At 49.3% G+C, this 23,362-nt stretch overlaps 1 protein-coding gene across 1 annotated transcript in view; it reads left to right on the top strand.

Annotated features, from left to right (window-relative positions):
- The window catches only part of LOC8036850 (fatty acid synthase), a 161,213-nt gene that overhangs the window by 86,543 nt on the left and 51,308 nt on the right, over window positions 1–23,362 (top strand). Inside the window, exons 13-14 of the mRNA XM_029993281.4 lie at window positions 19,186–19,405; window positions 22,780–23,034. Coding sequence (XP_029849141.2) covers window positions 19,186–19,405; window positions 22,780–23,034 — 475 coding nt within the window. The remainder of the gene's footprint in view (window positions 1–19,185; window positions 19,406–22,779; window positions 23,035–23,362) is intronic.

Genomic DNA, 23,362 nt, shown 5'->3' with positions numbered 1-23,362 from the left:
ATATCAAGTGACGCTCCACGAACCAACGGCTGACCTTCGCCGGACTTCCACCGACAACGTACATGTCGCCCGCATGAAACCCTACTTGCAACCATTCACACCATAACAGACCCTACTCTGCACTCCCGGTCGGGACGACCGCCGCCACACCGGGGGGGTAATGTTACGAAGAAGACGACGATGACCGTCTTTATCGGGCCGCTGGCGGTGGGGCTCGCTCCAGCGCGAGCTGGAGCGGGCAGTTCGATTAAAAGATCGAGGCTGAAACGGACCGCTCTTGTCCTTGCTCTTGATTTCCATCGTAACAATATATATATGTATATATATATATATATATATATATATATATATATATATATATATATATATATATATATATATATATATATATATATATATATATATATATATATATATATATATATATATTGTAGCAGAAGTCGGATTCAGTGATGGGGGTTTATTATTTACACGGGTATTGGAGATAGAAATCAAGATGATCTTCCGGTATATATTGCCGCTCGTTCAGTCTGTCCTTCCTCTTCCTCTTCTCCCAGGATGGCGCGTCCCCGAAGACTCGTGCCGCTTCTCTTCGTCACAATATATCCCCTTCGCAGAGGTAGCCATCCTGGCGAGGGTGATGTTAGGGCTGGGAGATTGGCGGGCTGTAGACTTTAAGGCGGTTCACATGAGCTATTTCACGACCACGTCGGCGGCGATCAGTAGGTGGCGAAAGGGGCTCGATTTCATAGTTGACTTCTGAAGTCTGGCGAAGCACACGGTAGGGGCCGTGGTAGTTTGAAAGCAATTTCTCACAGAGACCGGGATGGCGTTGCGTTGTCCACAACAGGACAAGATCACCCGGTTTGAATGAAAGAGGGTTGGACGCGGCATCGTGGCGGCGTTTTTGTTGTCCTTGAAGGTCGGCAGTGCGTGTCCTTGCTATCTGACGGCATTGTTCAGCATGTTCTCGGATGTCGGTGAGTGGTGTGCATTCAGACTCCTCCGGCGAATAGGGCAACAGGCTGTCGAGTATTGAAGAGACCTCCCTCCCATAAAGAAGAAAAAAAGGGGAAAATTGGGTAGTGTTTTGAACGGCGGTATTATAAGCAAAGGTTATGAATGGAAGAACCTTGTCCCAATTTCGGTGATCAGGGGAAATATACATGGCAAGCATATCAGCGAGTGTTCGGTTGAAACGTTCAGTCATGCCGTTGGTCTCCGGATGATATGGTGACGTTGTCCGATGAATAACGCTGCAAGCTCGTAAAACCTCTTCCACAATTTTTGAAAGGAACACAGTTCCGCGGTCGCTAAGGAGCTCTTTCGGAGCTCCATGACGGAGAACAATCTGGTTTAAGAAAAAATTAACGACATTTTCTGCTGTCGCCGAAGGTAAAGCAGCGGTTTCGACATAACGGGTGAGGTGATCAATGGCGACGATGGTCTATCGGTTTCCAGAGGAGGAATTCGGAAGGGGACCAAAAAGATCTATTCCGACGCGCTGGAATGGTCGTTCTGGGCACGGTATGGGCTGGAGCAGACCTTGAGATGAATGGGAAGGCGACTTGCGACGTTGGCATTCGGGACATGATCTTACAAACTTTTGAACGCTGCCATAAAGCCCTGGCCAGTAGTACCGCAGACGAGCCCGAGTGTAGGTCTTGAGAAGTCCTCCATGAGCACATGTTGGATCGTTGTGGAGATGTTCTAAAACCTCACGCCGTAAGTGACGAGGGATAACGAGAAGCCAATGGAGACCTTCAGGTGAATAGTTGCGCCGGTAAAGGAGCCCATTCCGAATGCGGAAATGTTAGAACTGCCTTCGTAGTGACCGGTTTTGGGACGAGTCAGGGTCTCTCACAACTGTCAGAACTTTCGATAGCCACGGATCTCTTGCTTGTTCGAGTTGCATGTCGACAATATTTAGTGCCGACAAGGTGAGAGGGTCTTCGTCGGTGTCAGATGGATCGGGTGCGTCAGAGCGCAGGAGACATCTCGAGAGGCCGTCGGCGTCGCCATGTTTGCGGCCAGATTTATACAGAACCGCGAAGTCGTATTCTTGTAGGCGCAGCATCCATCGACCAAGGCGTCCAGTGAGATATTTTAAAGACGATAGCCAGCAAAGGGCATGATGATCGGTCACAACATTGAAACGTCGACCATAAAGGTATGGGCGAAACTTCGTGACTGCCCACACGACTGCCAAGCATTCTTTTTCGGTTACGGTGTAATTTTTTTCGGGTTTTGAGAGAGCCCTACTAGCGTAGGCGACAACGTAGTTATCAAAACCTGCTTTTGTCTGAGCGAGAACTGCTCCGACTCCAAAGCCGCTGGCATCAGTTCGGAGTTCTGTTGGAGCAGTGGGGTCGAAGTGTCGGAGTATTGGGGCGGATGTTAGAATTTCCTTGAGCTGATTGAAGGCAGCTTCACATTCAGATGTCCAAGAAGGCAGGTGGGACGATTTCTTCAAAAGGTCATGCAGGGGTGCTGCTATGGATGCGAAGCCACGCACAAAGCGTCGAAAATAGGAGCAGAGTCCAAGAAAGCTTCGCAGTTCTTTCTCCGTGGTTGGCTTTGGCATGTTGGAAACGGCCTGAATTTTCTCAGGATCCGGCTGAATGCCATCTTTGGACACGAGGTGACCCAGAACTTTCATTTGCCTCGCCGCAAATCGACACTTCTTGACATTTAGCTGGAGGCCGGCGCGGCTGAGACAGGACAATACGGTTGTTAATCGATGGAGGTGCTCCTCAAATGTCTTCGAAAATATAACTACGTCATCTAAATAACACAGACATATTTTCCATTTCAGGCCTCGCAACACGGCATCCATCATACGTTCAAACGTCGCGGGTGCGTTGCAGAGGCCGAAAGGCATGACGTTGAACTCGTACAGTCCTTCCGATGTAATGAAGGCTGTTTTGTCTCGGTCGTTGGAGGCCATGGGGATTTGCCAGTATCCTGAACGGAGGTCTAAAGAAGAAAAATACTCGGCTCCCTGCAAGCTGTCAAGGGCATCATCGATTCTGGGCATTGGATATACGTCTTTGCGCGTGATCTTGTTTAGCCGCCGGTAGTCAACGCAAAACCTTATAGTACCATCTTTCTTCTTGACGAGGACCACTGGGGAAGCCCACGGACTCGTAGATGGCGTGATGACACCTTTGTCTAGCATGTTGTTCACTTCGTCATCTATTATGCTTCGTTCAGACGCTGAGAGACGGTATGGACGTTGACGTAAGGGTTTCTCGTTGCCTGTATCAATGTGGTGGACTACAGACGTGGAACGGCCCAAAGTAGACTGTGGGCGATCAAATATGGTGTTAAATCTATGCAGAACAGACAGAATTGAGTCTTTTTGAGACGAATCGAGGTGGCCATCTACAGTGGATAACAAGAACTCGTCTTCGTCATGTCGCTGCTGAACTAATGTACAACAATATGCAGGAGAGGGAGTATCGAATGCGAAAACCTCGGTGGCTTGAGATGGTTCGGCGTAGGCTACAACTTCACCGGCAGGGAGCATTATTGGGAGAGAAGACATATTGAGAGCCATAATAAATCCGTAGCCGTTGTCAAGGTTGAGCAAGGAAAAAGGAACAAGGATACCTGTCTTGCGAAAAAAAACTGCAGATGGAGATGCCATTAGGACTAGCACTTCGAGTTTAGATGACTGAATCGGCAGAAACACAGAAGCAAACGCAGGAATTCTTGTGTCATCAGTTAGAAATAATTTGATCGTGTCGACAGCGCCATTTTCTGCAGGAAGCCGAATTTCAGCAAAGTCCACCTCTGCACGTTCACAGTCAATAAGGGCATTCGTTGCTTCCAAAAAGTCCCAGCCAAGAATCACGTCACGAGAGCAGGAAAAAAGCACCACAAATTCGACGCAGTAACATATATCTTGAATCACAATGCGTGCTGTGCAGACCCCGGTAGGGACAATGTTTTGCTCACCAACAGCTCTAAATAGACGTCCAACAAAAGGGGTCGTGACTTTCCTCAATCGATTACAAAGGTCAGCCCGAATGACTGATACTGCAGCGCCGGTGTCAACTAATGCTTGAACATGCAAACCATTAATTACAATATCAATCATATTTCGTGCAATAGGGCGAGGACTTAAGGATGTAGAAGGATTCGCAGTTCTCGCCTCTGGAACTGCTCCTAGCGGTTTCCCTCTGGAGCGGGAGATGTCGTACGTGGGCGGAGAGGAGACAGCGAGCATCGTCTGGGAGACGGAGATCTGCTTGGTCGTTGCTGCCGTTGGTAGTCAGAGTAATCTTGGAAAGCATCACTTCGACGACTACCAGCGAAGCCTGGTCGATAGTGAGCTTGTGGTGGGGGACCATAACTTTCAGGGTACCGACGTCGACAAAACCGAGCAACATGTCCAACCAGACCACATGAAAAGCAAATTGGTCGATTCTCCGGGGTCCTCCATATGTCGGCTCTACGTCCTTGCCAACGAGGGGGAGGAAATGGTTGCTGGGGTTGGACGACAGGCATGGGGGGCGGACGCGCTACCATTTCGGCGTAAGTAGGCGCGAGCGGCATTGGCATGGTGGGCGGTATCACAGGGTTAGGGATAGCGGCTGTGACTTGCTCTTGAATAAGCGCTCTGATGGAAGGTGAGACGTAGGGCTCTGGGGAAGTGGCAGGCTTTCCTAGTTGGCGAGCCACCTCGTCGCGGACGATTTCCTGAATGAGATATCGAAGGTCACCCCATTTATCGGGAGGACAGTCCGCAGCGTTATTCAAGCTAGCTAGCTCCATGGGAGGCTGCGGCTTGCGGCTGAGTGGCAAACGCTGGGTGCGCAGCTCAGAAAAGTTTTGACAAATATCGATGGCTTCAATGACGGTCGCGGGGGCTCTGACGACAAGAATTTGAAATGCGTCTTCAGCAATTCCCTTCATGATGTTTTTCAGTTTTTCGTCTTCTGGCATCTGTGTGTCAATGCGCTTGCACAATTTTAGCACATCTTCAATGTAGCTGACGAAGCTTTCATCATTTTGTTGAACCCGTGATGCCAGGGTTCTTTTTGCTATCAGCTTTCGCTGGGCTGGCTTCCCAAATACTTCCTGAATTTTCGATTTGAACAGAGTCCAGGTCGCCAGCTCTGACTCGTGATTGGTGTACCATAATTTAGCGACGTCAGTCAAATAAAAAATAACGTTATTGAGTTTCAGCACATCATCCCATTTGTTATGAAGGCTTACTCTTTCCACGGACTCCAACCAGTCATCAATGTCATCGTCGCCGATCCCGCTGAAGAGCTTCGGGTCACGTTGGCGAAGTGCTCCGGCACAGAGAATAGTCGTGGGTCCTTGGTTGGAGGTAGCCGATCTTGAAGCATCCGAGGTTCCTTCGCCTGGCATTGCTGATGGTAGTCGCCGATTGCGGAGTTCCAGGGTTGGGAATTATACTTGCGAGTGAGGTCCGAGTTGGGGAAGTTCGCACCTCCACCAATTGTAGCAGAAGTCGGATTCAGTGATGGGGGTTTATTATTTACACGGGTATTGGAGATAGAAATCAAGATGACCTTCCGGTATATATTGCCGCTCGTTCAGTCTGTCCTTCCTCTTCCTCTTCTCCCAGGATGGCGCGTCCCCGAAGACTCGTGCCGCTTCTCTTCGTCACAATATATATATATATATATATATATATATATATATTTAAAATGCTTTTGGATTTTTCACCGAACTGTAACGAAGCTTGACTTATGCAATTACCTAGAGATTTTACCCGCACCGTCTCCCCTACTAATCGATTTGCATCATTCCTCTCTTTGTGAATGGTTTCTGTCTCCGACCAAATCGCAGTTTAGTTGTTACATTCGTGGACATGTTTTGCGATTTCTGAGTTCGGTGCACTGTTCTTCACGCTTTTTTTTTTGTGTTCATTTAATCTGTCGTTGATGCATCGTGATGGCTGTCCCACATACTTAAACTCGCATTTTAGTGGTATTTCATACACAACACCATTCTCGTAATTTACCGATTTTTCTCGATGGCTCTTTTTGCAGTTATTCGCACCTGTTTGAAATGGCGTCAGTCTACTGAGTTTAAAATTGGAGCCAAAGACCGTGTCTACTCCAAACGTTTTCACACATGCTTTCAAGTTGTGAGACATTTTATGAAAATATGGGATCACAACAAGTCGTCCTTTAACCTTGTTCCATTTCTCTCATTCCTTTGATATTTCTACCTGCCGTTTGATAAAACTGTCTTTATACTCTACACTGATCAAACTTTTGCATTTTTTTTTCAACCGAATCCGTGGTAAAATGTAGTTACGCACAACCTGTTTAGCGAGCTTCTGGCCAACGACTTTACAGCCCCAGCTTTTACGGTATTCGAATGACAGCTGATCCTTGGCAACACCGGTTTCGAATTTTCTTTTCCGTATTCCCAACATATCCCTGGATTCACATAAATACGTAAGTCTAGAAACTCTAGGACCCGTCTCTCCGGTTTTTCTGTGGTAAACGTCAATACCGGAGCCGCTGATGTTATCCCACGTTCCAGACTGCCTGTTAGATTATCCGTTACCGTGCATACTATGATGTCGTCCACACATGTTCTTACTAACGCCATACCCGGGGACTTCTCCTGCAGTTTATCATGCATTACTCGATCCAAGGAATTTAAGTAAACTTCCGATAAAATCGGTGGGACCGACGGACCTATACAAACACCGTCTTTTTGAACGTACTTTCTTTCTTCGTATTCGATTACCGTCGACTTCAGATAAACCTAGAGGATCGTTAGGAAACTCTCTACTTATATACATGAACCTGCTTGGAACTTTTCGAGATTCAACTCCAATGCCTCTCACACTCTCTGCATCAACCGAGTGTTTTCTAGGGAGTAATAAAGGTCTTTAATATCCATCGACATAACCGAACATTTCTGCCCATGGTACTTTTCCAACATGTCGATCAGTTCATTTGAATTTCTTAGAGACAATGATTTCTTCAAGCATGCATAGACCAACACTCGCTGGAGAAACTTTGAAACTACTTTCTGCCTAGTTCCATTCTCATTGTTGACCGCACGAAGAGGCGTTTCAGGTTTATGATCCTTGAGAAGGAACTTGATACTTAATGTCGAATTTGAAGCACTCGTGATACGTTTTGCTACATTCTTTGAATCATCTTCATTCACGACTGCCCAAATGTTTCTTCTCAATTTGCCTACATTGCCGGCCCAATCAGAAAACAAAGATCACATTGCAACTTCTGTTTGTTTTTTTCTTGAATACTGGCATTGGCACGACGACAAACTTTCCGGACTTATCCGTTTCCAATAGATTTAAAGACTTCGTTTTGACTCCCTCTTAAGCTCGTTAACTTCTCTGAAATGTTTTTGTCGTTCGGGTACGCCTCCCCCATGACTTTCTCCATCTTACTGATAGCCTGATCTACAAAAGCGACCTTTTCTTCCGGGCTGACCTTTCTGGCTACAGTATGAATGGTAGACAGCACGTCAAGTCTCGAAGGTTTTACATCTAAACAACACTTCGGTCCCTTAGCTAACACTTCCTCCGTCTTGCGTGTTAATGCTTCCCCACATGAATTGAAAGGAGACTGTCGTGAGTTACACCATGCATCAACCCTAAACCACGTTTTCCGAGCCTCATTATTAACAATTTTGAGTTTTTTAGACGGTCCAATACATGTCTGCGCTTCACATACCATAACCGGTCGAACAGGGTGCTTTTGGTGCTTCTCCATTGATGGTACTCCCGGTGGTACTTGAAATCGTCCACCAGGAGGAGCGTCCAAAGTCTGTCGCTGGCCCCCCTGATGTCCTGGATCATTTTGCTGGCTCCGGCCCGGTAGGCGTTGATGATCTTTTAGAGCGCAGCTCTTAAGGCCCGTTCACACTCTTGCGACTGACTTCGACCGAGATAGACCAGACCGGTTTTTAATCCTCTTGCGACTTCTTAGGACCAGGCGCGCTGCTGCGGAGCTGGTCCTAAGAAGTCGCAAGAGGATTAAAAACCGGTCTTGTCTCTCTCAGTCGTACTCGGTTGCAAGAGTGTGAACGGGCCTTTAGGCGCCCGGTTCCGGCTTGAGCGGCGTCGGCGTCCCCGTCGCCGTCGGCGTAACCGCGCGGTGCATTATGAAAAATGTCCCATACTGCACCGCGCGGGGAGGAGGAGGAGGGGAGTAGGGAGAGGAGGAGGGAAGGGGAGGAGGGGAGGGGAGGAGGGAGAAGGGGAGGAGAAGGAGGAGAGGAGGAGGGAGAGGGAGGAGGAGAGGAGGAGGAGCTTGAAGGAACAGGGGAGAAGGAGGAGGGAAAGAAGAGGGGGAAGGTATACCCTCCCTTCAGTACACTTCACTCCTCCTCTAGAGCTACCCTCCAATTCAGCGTTACTGGGTGTTGTATACGTCTTTCATTTTTTTTTTTTTGGCGTACCAAGGATCACTGGTTGACGATAGATGCTTGAAGGTTTCTGGGTCTACGAACTTTTTCCGAAGGCAGACGCCGAAGAAAGCCACATCCGCTTCCAGCTCGGAAAAGCGACGGCCCAGCTTGTCCAAAACCGTAATGGCTTGGAGAATTAACGTGTTGGGTGGAGGTGCGAATGTTGAACCATAAGAGAAGGGGACTAGGCCTGCCTCTGGGATGATCAGAGATAATATAGTAACACTGCAGGCGAGCTGGTGAATGTTAACCATGTTGAATAAACCTGAGACTGGGGCAGAAATTAACATACAAGTCGAAGGAACAGAAAACAACATAGTTCGGTAGGGTACGTTGTTGGGATAGTTGGCTCATGTCAGTAAAACATATAAAAAAGTTTTTGAATGATCGGGTAAACAATTAATCACTTTTACTTGGTGCTGCTTTGCCTGTCGTGTGTATATATATGTTTGCTTTTCCTGAATAAAACTAGTTGAACGTTAGGGCCTGTCCTGTATACTTATTGTCATTGTTTTTGATTTTTGCGCTAATTCATACGTTTTACCCAGAAAACAACAGAACGATGCCTCAAACTCAGCTACCAGGTTTATTTAGTCCGCCTCCTTATATAACCCATAATTAGCCACCACCAACACACAGGGGCAACCTCTAACCATTTCAAACGCCAAACCCTCTAATCACCCACCACCAAAACAAAGGACAACCTCTAAACAGTAGATAGATACTGATCCTTCAGTTAAATTTTGGGGGAGATTGTAGAGTTATCTTTGTGAAGCGGCTTGAAAGGCCGTCCATAGTACCACTTTGTGTATTGGAGGGTTTGGCGTTTGGACTGTTTAGAGGTTGTCCCTTTTTGTTGGTGGTGGCTGATTGGAGGGTTTGGCGTTTGAACTGGTTAAAGGTTGCTCCTTTGTGTTGGTGGTGGCTGATTGTGGGCTATATTGTCATGAAGGACGAGGTGAAACAAAGAATAACTTGGGAAACTGAAACGTTTAATATGGCGAACTTGTGCCCAAAATAAAAAGAGAAACAGAAGATAACACCAGAGCGTCGCAGTCGGCGTAACAGCAGAGTCGCTGAACGTTGGGGCGAGACTGACTACGGCTCGCCACGCGGAGCATCTTTTGTACCCGCGTGTTTCTCTGGAACATTCGGCCTAGAACGCTCGGCTCGTAGAACATTCATGATTGAATGGACGAGAAGGTTCTCGAACTTACGAGAAGGTCAAGTAGAAAGAATAAATAAAAGATTCCGCTCCTGGAATCTAACCCGGATCCTTTGCGCGACAGCCAAGCACGCTAACCACTCGGCTACGCACGCTCTTTTTTTTTTCTTTATTGTGTAAAAACACACATAGCACAACAAACACGACACACAAGGTTAAAACTCCAAGGACCCTAACTTGGACCCGTTGGCGGCGCTAAAACTCTCTCATGTCCATCAGCTTATTCAGCAGGCCAATCCACTCAGGCGGGGTCTCAGTTTTTTCAAGAACACTTTTTACCTGAGCTGCAAGCTCGATAAAGTATAATCTCGCCGATTTTGGTTGAACCTCCGCGTGTCTTACCGCTAAGCGTGACCGCCACAGACTGTACAGCCCTAGCGCCATAAACATGTCATATGGCACGTTATCCCCCTTCTCTATTATATATTTTTTTTCAGGGTTCGCTGTAACACATCCCAAAAAAAGACAGCGTCCCAACAGTGCACGAAGACGTGTTCGATCGTCTCCGGCTGTCGGCAAAACAGGCAGTTTACACCCCATGGGACGTACAACCCACGCTCCTGAAGCCATGGAGACCTTTACTGGCAAGGTGGAGCTGTGCAGCCGAAAGAAAAACGTTTTGACTGGCGGCAGCACACACATTCTCTTAACACGGGCTAGTACATCTTGTCCAGGCCTTGAGATGTACCGCAGACGGTACAGTGGCACAGGCAAAAGTACATCAAGAAGGTCTCGCGTCAGTCTTTTACGCGTGACAGTCGCCAGGTACTCACGCGAAAATCTTACATTCAAGAAATAAAAAGAATCAACAACCTCCTTTACGAAACCAACTAGTTTTGCCGGTGGGCCAAACTCTGAAGTTATAACAAAAGACGGCAGGGCTTCTGCTAGTCGGCTCTGTATCATAACTTGCAACAGCGGGTTCTGTTGATCCCTCTGAAAAAGAAAACGAGAAACAGTTTTCCGAACAAAAAGATGGCCAAGCCCGACGCCTCCTTTGGATACACGGCGGAAAAGGTTATCACGGCACATGGGTTCACAACCCCGCAACCAAACAAACAGCGCAAATACTCGGTGCATCTTCTGGATGCTGCTCCTCGAGCACCACATGACTTCCAGAACATACCATATCTTTGCAGTTAAAAATACATTGCACACAGTCGCGCGAGTAAATATGGACAAATTGCGGTTGCGCCAACAAGATGTCTTTTTTGCTGAGGTCTTCGACGACACTCTCCCAATACGGTTTTGTGCTCTTAATGTGCTGCAAGGGGGCTCCCAGATACTTGCACGGAATCGTGCTTCATCTTATTCCTTCAAACTGTGCTGGCGTTGTAGCCCACTCACCATGCCATAATCCAGAGCATTTCTCTAGGTTAACTGCAGCCACCGTTGCCGCACAGAACGTAGAGCACAGCTTTAAAACTTCCGTAACACTTTTCTTGTCAGAACAATAAAGCGCGATATCATTCGCGTATGACAATACTTTGATTTCAACACAACCCATAAAAAAACCGGTCACGTTCTTGCTTTGAATGACACTTGAACAAAGTGGCTCTAAGTACAACGAGAACAATGAAGGTGACAAGGGACATCCCTGCCTAACAGAGGACAACACAGGTATTTTAGGTGCTAAAGAATTTTTTGCGACCAGTTTAGTGGTGCACCCAGTGTACGCCATACGTATCCCGTCATATAAAACTTTCCCAACATTCGCCCTTTTTAGAACAGCCCAAATAACATAATGGTGAACACGATCAAATGCCTTCTGCATATCTACTTGAATCATTTCTACTTGGCCGCCTTCACTGCTAACAAACTTTAATATTGATCGCGCTACATGAATGTTTGACTGTATCGATCGGCCCCTAATCCCACATGTTTGGTGTTCCCCAACTAATTCTTGAATAACATGCTGCAGTCTACTAGTTAAAACGTGCGCGAAAATTTTATAGTCAACGTTACACAATGTAATGGGTCGATACTCAGTTACACGTCTTGCCTGCACAGTATCGGGCGTCTTTGGTATCAGCACAGTATGCGTCTGTACAAAAAAAGGCGGCAATGCTTTAAGAGAATACGCTTCACGAATAACCTCTAAAAAAAAAGTAAATTTTTAAATTCCTTAAAAAATCCTCCGCTTAATCCATCAGGCCCTGATGTTTTATGAGACGACAAGCCGTCAAAGGCACGCTCAAGCTCATCGAGTGTGATTGGCTCTTCCAACTGTTCTCTTACATCATCCGATAGCTGCGGTACTCTCTCCAGTAACACTGCGAGCTTATCTTCGTCTACAATAACATTTACACCACCAAATAGTTGCGAGTAATAATCAGTGAAAACGTATTCAATAAAATCTGTATCACTGCTCGTGGCTCCTTCATGGTAAATAGCCGGGATTTCTTTACTAATTGCATGTTTCCGTTCTTCGTCTAGAGCCCTCCGCGTGGGTTGCTCACCTAACAAAAACTTTTGAGCACGCGCTCGCACAATTGCTCCGCGGTAGCGCTCCTGATGGAAAGAGTCCAGCTTCGCCCTTAGATTCTTAATTTCTTCCTCCACTGCACCCGGTCTACTGTTTTCAATTTTGAAAAGTTCGTTTAATGACATTTGCAGTCCTTTCTCCTCTCTTCTCGCCTCACGCTGTAAATACGAGGACCTTTCAATCGCTATTTGCTTAACCTCTTTTTTTTAAGTATTCCCATTTTTCAAGGAGACATGTATCTTTCCTTGAGATCATTTTGTTCAGAATATCGCTAACACCTCTGACAAAGTCGTCATCCTTTAGTAATGTGTTGTTGATTTTCCAAAGCTGCCAATGAAACCTTTTCTTTCGCGATTCTTTTTTTCCCAAGCGTCACGCTCACTAAACAGCGGTCTGTAAAAAAAAATGGGCGTCACTTTATAATCTGCTGTCCTGCTGATAACCTCAGTTGAAACGTAAATGCGATCTAATCGCGAGTTGGATGCCCGCTGATAATACGTAAAATGAAGCCTGCCTCGGATTGCCCTTGCGCGCGCTACATCTTCAAGACAGTGCTCTTACAACAATTCGATGAGCATTTCTGCGCTGATATCTCGGTTTTCCCTCGTCGATGCCCTATCTTCCGGGCTGCAGACGCAATTGAAATCGCCCATGAGAACGACGACCTTATCGCACTGCAAGTACGATTTTAAGAATTCAAAGAAAACTGTTCTTTCATTAGCTCTGTTGGGTGCATAGACACACATAACACGCCACTCGCGATTAAATAAGATAAAATCGCACAGTATGAATCGGCCTCGTTCGTCCAAGACTACGCGCAAATCTCGCAGCGGCACAGACTTTCTAAGAAGCAAAAGACATCCCGCCGACATACCTACGGCATGGCTTACACACACCTCATAATTGCCTAAAAGGGGGCATAGCGCTTGTTCTATGTCGCTATTCGAGGACATTTTCGTTTCCTGCTCAACAAGAAAGTCTATTTGGTGGTCAGCGAGTAGGCGTTGCAGTTGGTACTGCTTTTTTCGCGAGTTCAAGCCACGTACATTTAATGTTGCGAACCGAATCGGCTCGCGAAAATCCAGCGTGCTCGAGACGTAAGGCGTCATACGATGTGATCGTAATAAAAGCCCTCTAAACAAAAGCTAATAAAAAAAACAGTATCGCTTAACACACGTTTTCACAGCAAGCCACTCATTGTGGTTTGCCTTTCCGACGGTCATCAGGCGAGTTACGAGGCTTGACTTGGACACGAATCTTTTTCAATCCAGCTTCATGTTCCGTCGTCTTGCCGGTCCCTTTTACTTCTGTGTCTTCCATGGATGGCGTTGAGTCCCTCATTCGCTTGACAACCTGGCTCATCTCGACGTCGACGTTTGGCACCGGAACCGCGGGGCCTTGACTTCCGCTGCCGTCGTTGCCGTCGCTCGGTGGTCTTGCGTCAGGTGTCTTCTTAGTTTTCTCACCCGTTCCTTCTGCGCCTTGCATAGCTGTCTCAGGAGCACTCGTTTGCGCTTCAGGGACAGGGAGTCGGACAGCCTCTGGGCCGTCCGGCCCCGCTCCCTCAAATGGATGAGGCACGGCCGGCGCGGACGCACCGACTGCCTCTTCCGCTTCGGCGTCCTCCATCATGTAGTCTGTCTGGTCCTCTGCCTTTCGGTCACGGGCCATTGTGGCATAGGTCCTGATGCAGTTCGTTGCCTCGTGGCCATAACGGTGACAGTCCGCGCAGCGGGGAACACGGCAGTCCCGGCGAATGTGTCCCGTACGACGACACCGAAGGCAGAGCGGCGCGCGTCCTGGCACTACAACGAGCACCTTACACCCTTCCAGGCGAAGCTCGTGGGGTAGGCTGTCGACGGTGTAGCCTTCTCTGAGGGTCAGGCGTACACTACGGGTGTTGGATTCAACGGCCTCAAATCCCCTTTCCCGGAAGAGGTCTCTGGTGATCTCGGAGACCTTGCCATAACGCTCCAGCTCCTTTTTCACCTGGCAATTCGGGACGTCGTACGGGACCCAGTGAAGCTTGACTTTCACGGCAGTGTTCGCCGGGTCGATGACGAGGCACCGCCCCCCCTTAATCGTCAGTTTCTTGGCGTCGACCAGTTTTTGCTTGGCAGCCAGCGAATGCATCCTAAACATCCAGACGTGGTTCATCTGGTGGGGCCCGGCACTTGCCAGGTCTTTCAACACACCCAGCCGCTCGAGTTCCTGACGAAAGTCTTGCACCCGGTAGGGCCTTCCTTTTACATCACAATGCAGGAAGACAGCATTGGTAATCACGTACCCGGTTGGTAGTTGAGGCAGAATAATCTGATAATCTGCAGCGGTTACAGGGACAGACGTACCACGGCCTGACGCGGCCGTTATCACCGCTCCGTTGGAGCTCATGTTATCACAACCGTCTCGGTCGAGCGTCGGAAGTGGAATTCGGCTACGCACGCTCTCGCTCGGCAACGCGCGTGGCATTACTCCTCCCTTTAAAAAGACCATCGTCGCGATGAACCATAAAGGCAGCAAAACGGACAAGACAAACAAAATAATGGGAAAAGACGGAGGCTGGCAAAACACAATCCTATCAATTGTTGCACAAGATCACAGTTCACAGTCTTATCGCGCGTAGAACGGCTTGAGGCGCACGACGTGGACGACTTCCGGTCTTGGAGGGCGGCGTGATGAAGTCCGTGTTCCGTCGGGCATCACCTCTTAGTATAGATCCCCGAGTCGACGAAGCACTTTGTAGAGTCCGAAGTATCGCTTCAAAAGTTTTCACTAAGACTGCGTCGTCGTATTGGGGTCCAAACCCACACACGGTCTTCGGGCTTGAAGCGAACGTCGATCCGACGAAGGTTGTACCGGGTAGCGTCATCAAGTTGTTGATCTTAAATTCGGAGTCGGGCGAGCTGGCGAACTTCTTCGGCTCGTTGAGCAAGCACCTGGACGTCGGGGATCCCATCGTCAACTGGTTCGCGGAGTAGCATCACGTCAAGCATGTTCGTTACTTTCCGACAATGTACCAGCTGGAAAGGTGTGAATATAGTGGTCTCTTGAACCCCCGTATTGTAGGCGAACGTGACGTTGGGTAACACCTCGTCCCAAGTATTGTGCTCTACGGTGACGTACATGGAGATCATGTCGGTGATAGTTTTGTTTAGCCGTTATGTTAGTCCATTTGTCCGCGGATGGTACGTCGTGGTTCAGCGGTGGCCGGTACCACTGAGTCCAAGGATCTCTTGCGTAAGCTAGACCATGAACGATGATCCACGGTCTGTAATGAGGACTTTCGAGGCGCCGTGACGGAGGACAATAGACTCGATGAAAACTTGGCAACTTCAACAGCAGTTCCTGCTGGAAGGGCTTTTGTCTCGGGTACCGTGTGAGATAATCAATTGCGACAATTATGCATCGGTTTCCTTGCGTTGATGTGGGAATGGCCTAAGTAAATTAATTCCGATTTGCTGGAATCAGGCAGATGGTGGCGCAATAGGCTGAAGAGGTCCCGCCGGTCTCGTCGGTGGTTTATTCCGTCGTTGACACTCGTGTCAAGATCGGGTGTAATGGTGCACTGCCTTCGGAAGCTTGGGTCAGTTGTACTTTTCGCGTATCCTGACAAGAGTCCTGCTATAGCAAAGGTTCCCGCTGTCGGATTATCATGGCAGGCTTGAAAATTTTCTTCTTAAAGAGTGGAAGGGATAACCAACAGCCACGCCGTGTTGTTGTTGCTGAAGTTCTTTTTGTAGAGCACATCTTGTCGGATGGAGAAGGTTGGCAGTGTTTCTACAAAACCGCGGGGGACGGCGCTTCCTTGTACCTCCAGGTGCTCGATGAGTGCTCGCAGCTTAGGGTCGTCTCGTCGGAGTGCTGTCATGTCGCTGACATCAAGAACGCCGAGGAAACACTCATCGTTGCTCTCATTGGTGCAGACGGGACCGGAATCGACTGGGACCCTTGACAGGCAGTCGGCGTCATTGTGCTTCAGGCCGGATTTGTACACCACGGCCATGTTGAACCCCTGCGGTCGTAGGCTCCACCGAGCGAGGCGTCCGGAGGGGTCCTTCAGATTCGCGAGCCAACAGAGCGAGTGGTGGTCCATGACCACGCGAAAAGGACTTCCATACAAATATGGGCGGAACTTTGTTATTGCCTTGACGATAGCAAGGCACTCCTTTTCAGTCGTTGTGTAGTTCTTCTCCGCCTTCGACAGCGTCCGACTCGCGTATGCGATGACTCCCTCTGCCCCGCCTTGTATTTGGACCGCTACACGGACGGCAGTAACACCGGACTTAAGTCCGGTGTTACTGCCGTCCGTGTGGATCTCTGTTTCAGCGAACTGGTCGAAATGGCCAAAAATCGGGGGCGTCTGGAGTCTTCGTTTGAGCTCGTCGAATGACTGCTGCTGTTCTTCTGTCCACTCAAACTTTACAGCGTCCTTCGTGAGGTGCGTCAGCGTTGCGGACAGCTTGGCGACGTCTCGAAAAAAAGCGCCTGTGGTAGGCACAGATTTCGAGAAATCGTCTCACGGCATTTTGGTCAGATGGCGGCGTAAATGAAGCTACGGCACGGGTCTTCTCGGGGTCAGGAAGAACACCTTTGTTGTTCACGACGTGTCCAAGGAACTTTAGTTCCCATAGGCGAACCGACACTTTGTCGGCTTGAGTGATATGCCGGCGGTCTTAATGGCTTGAAGCATGGCTCGACGTCGTCTCAGGTGTTCGTCGAAATCTTGTGAGAATACCACGACATCGTCCGAGTAGACGAGGCAGCTCTGCCATTTCAGACCTGCCAGCACGGTGTCCATAACACGCCGGAAGGTGGCTGGTGCTGTACAGAGTCCGAACGGCATCACTTTGAATTTGTAGGGTCCGTCGGGAGTGATGAAGAAGGCAGTTTTCTCGCGGTCGCGTTCGTCAACTTCAATCTGCCAGTAATAGGGTGACGATATTCCTCAAGGTTAATAACGGCACATCCCAGCCCGGGGGAGGAGCGAGTGGGGGGTGGGGGGGAGGTTACTGAAGATTGAGGTTGGAAGAAATTTTTAATGAAATAACTGGCTCCTTTTTGAAAACGTTACCATATTGCACTAAGTAATCCGCGTAGCCCGAGTCATCGGTATGGGCATCGGCGGTAGGCGTGTTCTGCTTACCCGCAATGAAAGCAGAGAGGGCGTCGGTCGGGCGTTCGCCACGCGTCGGTCTTCTGGGGTGCGCGAGTCTCCGGGCAGGCGTACTGCACCTGGTCGTCGTGGTGTCTGTCGTGTTGCGGCACAAGAGACTGACGCCGGGGCTGCTTGACATAGGTGCGAGCAGGAGGCGGTGTCCGTCGGGCCACTGTGGCGTAACTCAGCGTCGGTGGTTTCAGAGCGGTGCTGACGGGAACCTCTGACTGCAGCGCTTGCTGGACTTTTTCCCTGACAATATCGGCGATTGAGGGCAAAGCTGGGCTTGCGGCGGCAGGTAGAAGCTTCTTGATCTCCTCCTGGGCGACGTCCCGGATTATTTCGCAGATGTCCGTGGTGCTGCAGCCGGAAGACAAAAAGGCAGCGACGCCGGAAACTCGGTGATAGTGATGAGCACGTGCTTGAAGGGCACGTTCGATGTTGGTGGCCTCCGTGATGAAATCTTCGACGGTAGTAGGCGGGCTCCGAACAAGACCTCCGAAGATGTTTTCCTTCACGCCGCGCATCGAGACCCGCAGCTTTTTCTCTTCGGGAGCGTTTGGGTCGGCGCCATTCATCAGGTGGGGAACGTCTTCGACGAAGCTTGTGACGCTCTCGGTCGGCCCCTGGGTTCTCGCTCGCAGTTCTTCGGCACGCTGTCGTCGCTGCTGGTTGGCAAAAGTGCGTCGAAGCTCGGCCTGAAATTCTTCCCACGACGAAATCGACGCTTCGTGGTTCTCAAACCAGGTGCGTGTCGTGCCTTCCAGAGCGAAGTAGACATTCTGAAGGCACTGCTCCGGTGTCCATTGATTATGGCGGGCCACTCGTTCGTAATGTTGTAGCTGAACCTCAACGTCCTCGTGGAGGACGTTGAGGATGTTGTAGCCGATCCTCAACGTCTCCCCGCGGAAAGGCGTCGGAGTCCGGGGTGCGACGGGCGGGTATACGACGGCGACGGCGGCCGGAGTCTGAGGCGACTGGTTGTCCATCGAAGGCCTCGATGACTGCTTGGTTTGAGTTGCAAGGGTCCAAATTCCGGGAGTAGGCCTTGGTTGCGGTGGCTTAATCGGGTCTCGATCTGGTCTTCGTTGGGCCCTCGGGAGCTTAGGTTGGGACTTGTACTGCGGGAACCCGGAGGGGTGCGCTGCATAAACATGCGGTACCCCGCACCTCCACCAAAATGTCACGAAGGGCGGAGTGAAACAAAGAATAACTGGGGAAACGGAAATGTTTATCAAGGCGAACTTGTGCCCAAAATAAAAAGGGAGACAGAAGACAACAGCAGAGCGTCGCGGGCGTTGGAGTCGGCGTAACAGCAGAGTCAAACGCTGGGGCGAGACTGACTCCGGCTCGCCACGCGGAGCACCTTTCGTACCCGCGTGTTTCTCTGGAACATTCAACCTAGGACATTCGGCTCATAGAACATTCGTAACTAGATTGGACAAGAAGGTTCTCGAATTTACGAGAAGGACAAGTAGAAAGAATAAATAAAAGATTCCGCTCCCTGGAATCAAACCCGGATCCTTCGCGCGACAGCCAAGCACTCTAACTACTCGGCCACGCACGCGCTCGCTCGGCAACGCGCGTCGCAATATAAGGAGGCGGACTAAATAAACCTGGTAGCTGAGTTTGAAACGTTATCCTCTCCTTTTCTGTCCCTTCGACTATTTATGCTCATTTCTGCCCCAGTCTCAGGTTTATTCAACATGTAATGTACCAGTCTGTCCTCTTGTAAACGGTACCAAGGCTGCACAGCGTACTCGGTCCCTTCCAAATGCATCCGTCGCCTTCCCACGGGCCTCGATTCGGCAGCTGTTTCTACGGATTGTGTCGTATAGATTTTGCACACCGGTTGAAATTAGTTTTATCCTTTCCGTCCCACAGGTCTCCGAAGAAGTGGTGGAGTTCGACCTAGAGGTCGCCGGGGAGAACGACGCCTACTTGGCGGGGAACCAAATCGGCGGGCGGGTGCTGTTCCCGGCCACGAAGTACATGGTGCTGGCCTGGAAATCCCTGGCCAAGCTGTCGGGCAAGCCTTACACCCAGGTGCCCGTCGTCTTCGAGGACCTCACCCTGCACAGGGCCACCATCCCTCCTAAGTGCGGTACGTCCACGCCATGATGCAACGCCGCGGGGCATCGGCGCTTTTGGCTTAAAATCTCCACTGGAATCTGTGCCGGCCCACATTAGTAAGCTTTCGTCGGATGCCTTTCTATGCGCGAATACCGCGAAGAGTGTTGGAACGGAACATTGATCTAAAATCAAGTTTCCATTTCGCGTGTCCCGTCAATTTCTCTGCATTATGATTAAACCGTAGCACCCTCCAGCCTGTCTTGGATAGCTTGGTCACTAAATAACTTAATCTTCACGGGCCTATTATTTCACAAACTTCGACATCAGTGGGTATTAGGAATTTGTTTCAGACACCTAATTTCGCGATTTAGAGTGATATTCTTTGTATTCTTTAGGAGGGGCTCATATATTCGTGCAATTAATTTTTTGCAATATTGTGAAGTTGCAAGATTCGCGAAACTTAGGTGCTCGTGGAAAATATGTTGTTGACATTATTCTGTCCCGTAGGACTCGGCCCGTCCTATTGTACACGTCGCATGTTTAACCCCAGTGTGGCAATGGGAAAAAATGTTCCCGTTTTTCTTACATTGCAATTCTGCATATGGTGGTTTGATTGGTGCAAGATCCCTTTTACCTAAGTACGCACAGCACGGCAAGTGCTGCGACACAATGCAACAGATAGTCCTATAGAAAATATTCACTGACGCCTATAGTTGTGTGCGCGACTGCTGAGCGCGTGCTGACGCCGAGATTCTATAGTTCTTCTGCGCCATATATTCCGCACCATCAACTTTGCCTGCCTTGGCAGACTGTTAATGTCAGCTAGATTTGAGCATCCGTCCTAAACTTCATTCTTAAAATAAGCGTCCAGTAAATACCCCCTATTTTACGTGCTTGAGCAGCCTGTGCTTGAAATGTCTCCACCAGCGCAGACGACGCAATAGAGGAGAAAAGAAACAAACAAAAAACAAGGGTCCCTCGGTCCCTCGGTCTTAGGGCCCCAAGGGCGTGCAGTTTCTGGTCGGCAATCTCCTCGGGTCCCTGTGGACGCTGGCTGGAACACCCGTCCCAGAGGTCTGTCCGTTTCGTCGCGCGCATACGCTCAGCAAGAACATTCAACTGCTCTTGTTGCCGTTTAGGCCTCAAATGAATCTATGACGCAGCATTTTTTATGCAGCGCGTGTAGGGCAAGTGACAAGTTCTACATGATGTGTCCCACCCAGAAAACGATTTGAAAAAAGTGAAAGCCGTTTACAACTCCCTGTAACGCCGAATTAGAGCGCAGCTCTTGAGGAGGAGGAGGGAAGGGTACTGGGGGGGTTCAACTGACCAGGGGGGTCACGTGACCTTGGGGGGTCACATGACCCCCAAGGTCACGTGACCCCCCAATGTCGATGATGTCATCACTGACGTCACTGATGACGTCATTAGTGACGATGACGATGCGGATACCGATGACGTCATTAGTGACGTCACTGATGACTTCACCAGTGATGATGACGATGACGATGCGAATGTCGGTGACGTCATCAGTGACGTCACTGATGACGTCATCAGTCATGATGACGATGACGATGCGGATGCCGGTGAAGACATCAGTGACGTCACTGATGACGTCATCAGTGATGATGACGATGACGATGCGGATGTCGGTAACGTCATCAGTGACGTCACTGATGATGTCATCAGTGATGATGACAATGCGGATGCCGGTGACGTCATCAGTGATGATGACGATGACAATGTGGATGCCAGTGACGTCACTAATGACGTCATCAGTGATAGCGTCATCAGTGACGATGACGATGTGGATGCCGGTGACGTCATCAGTGAAGATGACGTCATCGGGGGGGGGTCACGGGACATCGGCGGGGGTCACGTGACCTCAGGGGAGTCACGTGACTTCGGGGGGTCACGTTACCTCGGGGGGTCACGTGCCCCCCACGAGGTAACGTGACCCCGGTGGGGGGCTCGCGCGGTGCATTATGGGACATTTCTCATAATGCATCGCGCGGTTACGCCGACGGCGACGGCGACGCCGCTCAAGCCGGAAACGGGCGCCTAAGAGCTGCGCTCTAAAAAATGAAAGCCGTTTACAATTCCCTGTAACGCCGGATTAGAGCGCAGCTCTTGAGGAGGAGGAGGAGGGGGAGATTTAGCGGAAAAAATTTCCCCGCTAAATTTAACGGGGAAATTTTCCGCTAGATTTAGCGGGGAAATTTTTTCCGCTAAATTCAGCGGGGAAATTTTTTCCGCTAGATTTAGAGGGGAACTTTTTCCGCTAGATTTAGCGGGGAAATTTTTTCCGCTAGATTGAGCGGGCAATTTTTTCCGCTAGATTTAGCGGGGAAATCTTTCCGCTAGATTTAGCGGGGAATTTTTTCCGCTAGATTTAGCGGGGAAATTTCTTCGCTAGATTTAGCGGGGAAATTTTTCCGCTAGATTTAGCGGGGAAATGTTTTCCTCTAGATTTAGCGTGGAAATTTTCCGCTAGACTTAGCGGGGAATTTTTTCCGCTAGATTTAGCGTGGAATTTTTTCTGCTAGATTTAGCGGGGAGATTTTTCCTCTAGATTTAGTGGGGAAATTTTTTCCGCTGGATTTAGCGGGGAATTTTTTCCGCTAGATTTAGCGGGGAACTTTTTTCAGCTAGATTTAGCGGGAAATTTTTCCGCTAGATTTAGGGGGAATTTTTTCCGCTAGATTTAGCGGGGAAATTTTTCCGCTAGATTTAGCGGGGAAATTTACCCATAATGCACCGCGCGGTTACGCCGACGCCGACGGCGACGGCGACGACGACGGCTTCGCTGCTCAAGCCGGAAACGGGCGCCTAAGAGCTGCGCTCTAAAACAAAAGCGTCTCCCGTAGAGAAAGCGGGAAACCGAGGCCGAGACGGGCTACCACTGGCCATTCACTAAAGTGGCCTGCGACCGAAGTGGCGCCGCTTACGACCAAGGCAGGAAGAAGACTATCAGACAGCTGCGATGTGTATGGCGTCCACACACATGTGTACATCTTCCACCATAAATGATGCGATTTATATTCATTTCAATTCAACGGTGGGGACCGAGAGAAACAAAACGCGCTAGGCTGCTTAGCGAGCTCTCTGCTCCCATACACTCGGCAGCATCAGCGTGACGGGGATATTCGAGCGAAGTACAGATTATTTATCACTCGGCACTTCGCAAAAACCCATCTTTAAAAAGAAAAGACAATCCGTACTGTGAACAATTTGAACGACACTGTTCAATAATCTAAGCATAACGCTTAAATTAAAAGATCTGCATAACGTTCCTTAACTCTCGAAGATTCGTGGTGTCCATGGTGACCATAATCGAAGTACCTCAGTCAATTACATTTTTTTCTCACGCCTCGCATGTATTTTTTTTTTTTTGTCGTTATGCAGATTTAGTGCGCCTCATGGTAAACGTGATGCGTGTGTCTGGTGAGTTCGAGGTGTACGAGGCCGGCACGGTGGCCGCGAGTGGCCGCATCTTCCTGGCCGAAAACGGGCAGTACCTCCTGGACGACGAGGCGCCCTCCGGGCCCCCGGAGACCGTGACCTTTGACCTCGACGCCGAAGACATCTACAAGGAGCTACGCCTTCGCGGATACGAGTACTCAGGAAGCTTCAAGGGCATCTTGAAGGCCGACATCCTGCGTAAGTCCGAGAGGGCGGTGATTTCCTGCCATGAGCGTGTTTCGGGAACCCATGAGGGGCAGGGCACTTATCCGGTCTATAGGTTATTGTTAAGACTGGTTCACACACTTGCGACTGCTTGCGACCAAAGCCATTAGGACCCCTCGCGATATCTTACGACAGAACAGACTTACACGCTGGCACCATCTAAGAGGTGCCAGTAGAAACATATTTCATTTGAGCGAATGTTTCGCGGTATTTGTGAGATCAAATGTAGATACTATCACTAAAAAAGTATCCTTCATAACATTGCCAAAATTTTTTCAAGCCAACAAGAAAAGAATGACCC

Source organism: Ixodes scapularis, unplaced genomic scaffold (assembly GCF_016920785.2).
Source record: "Ixodes scapularis isolate PalLabHiFi unplaced genomic scaffold, ASM1692078v2 PGA_scaffold6__148_contigs__length_123643588, whole genome shotgun sequence".
In the NCBI taxonomy this organism is placed as follows: Eukaryota; Metazoa; Arthropoda; class Arachnida; order Ixodida; family Ixodidae; genus Ixodes; species Ixodes scapularis.
The sequence above is the reverse complement of the archived record's forward strand: the minus strand, read 5'-3'. Positions and strand labels throughout refer to the sequence as shown.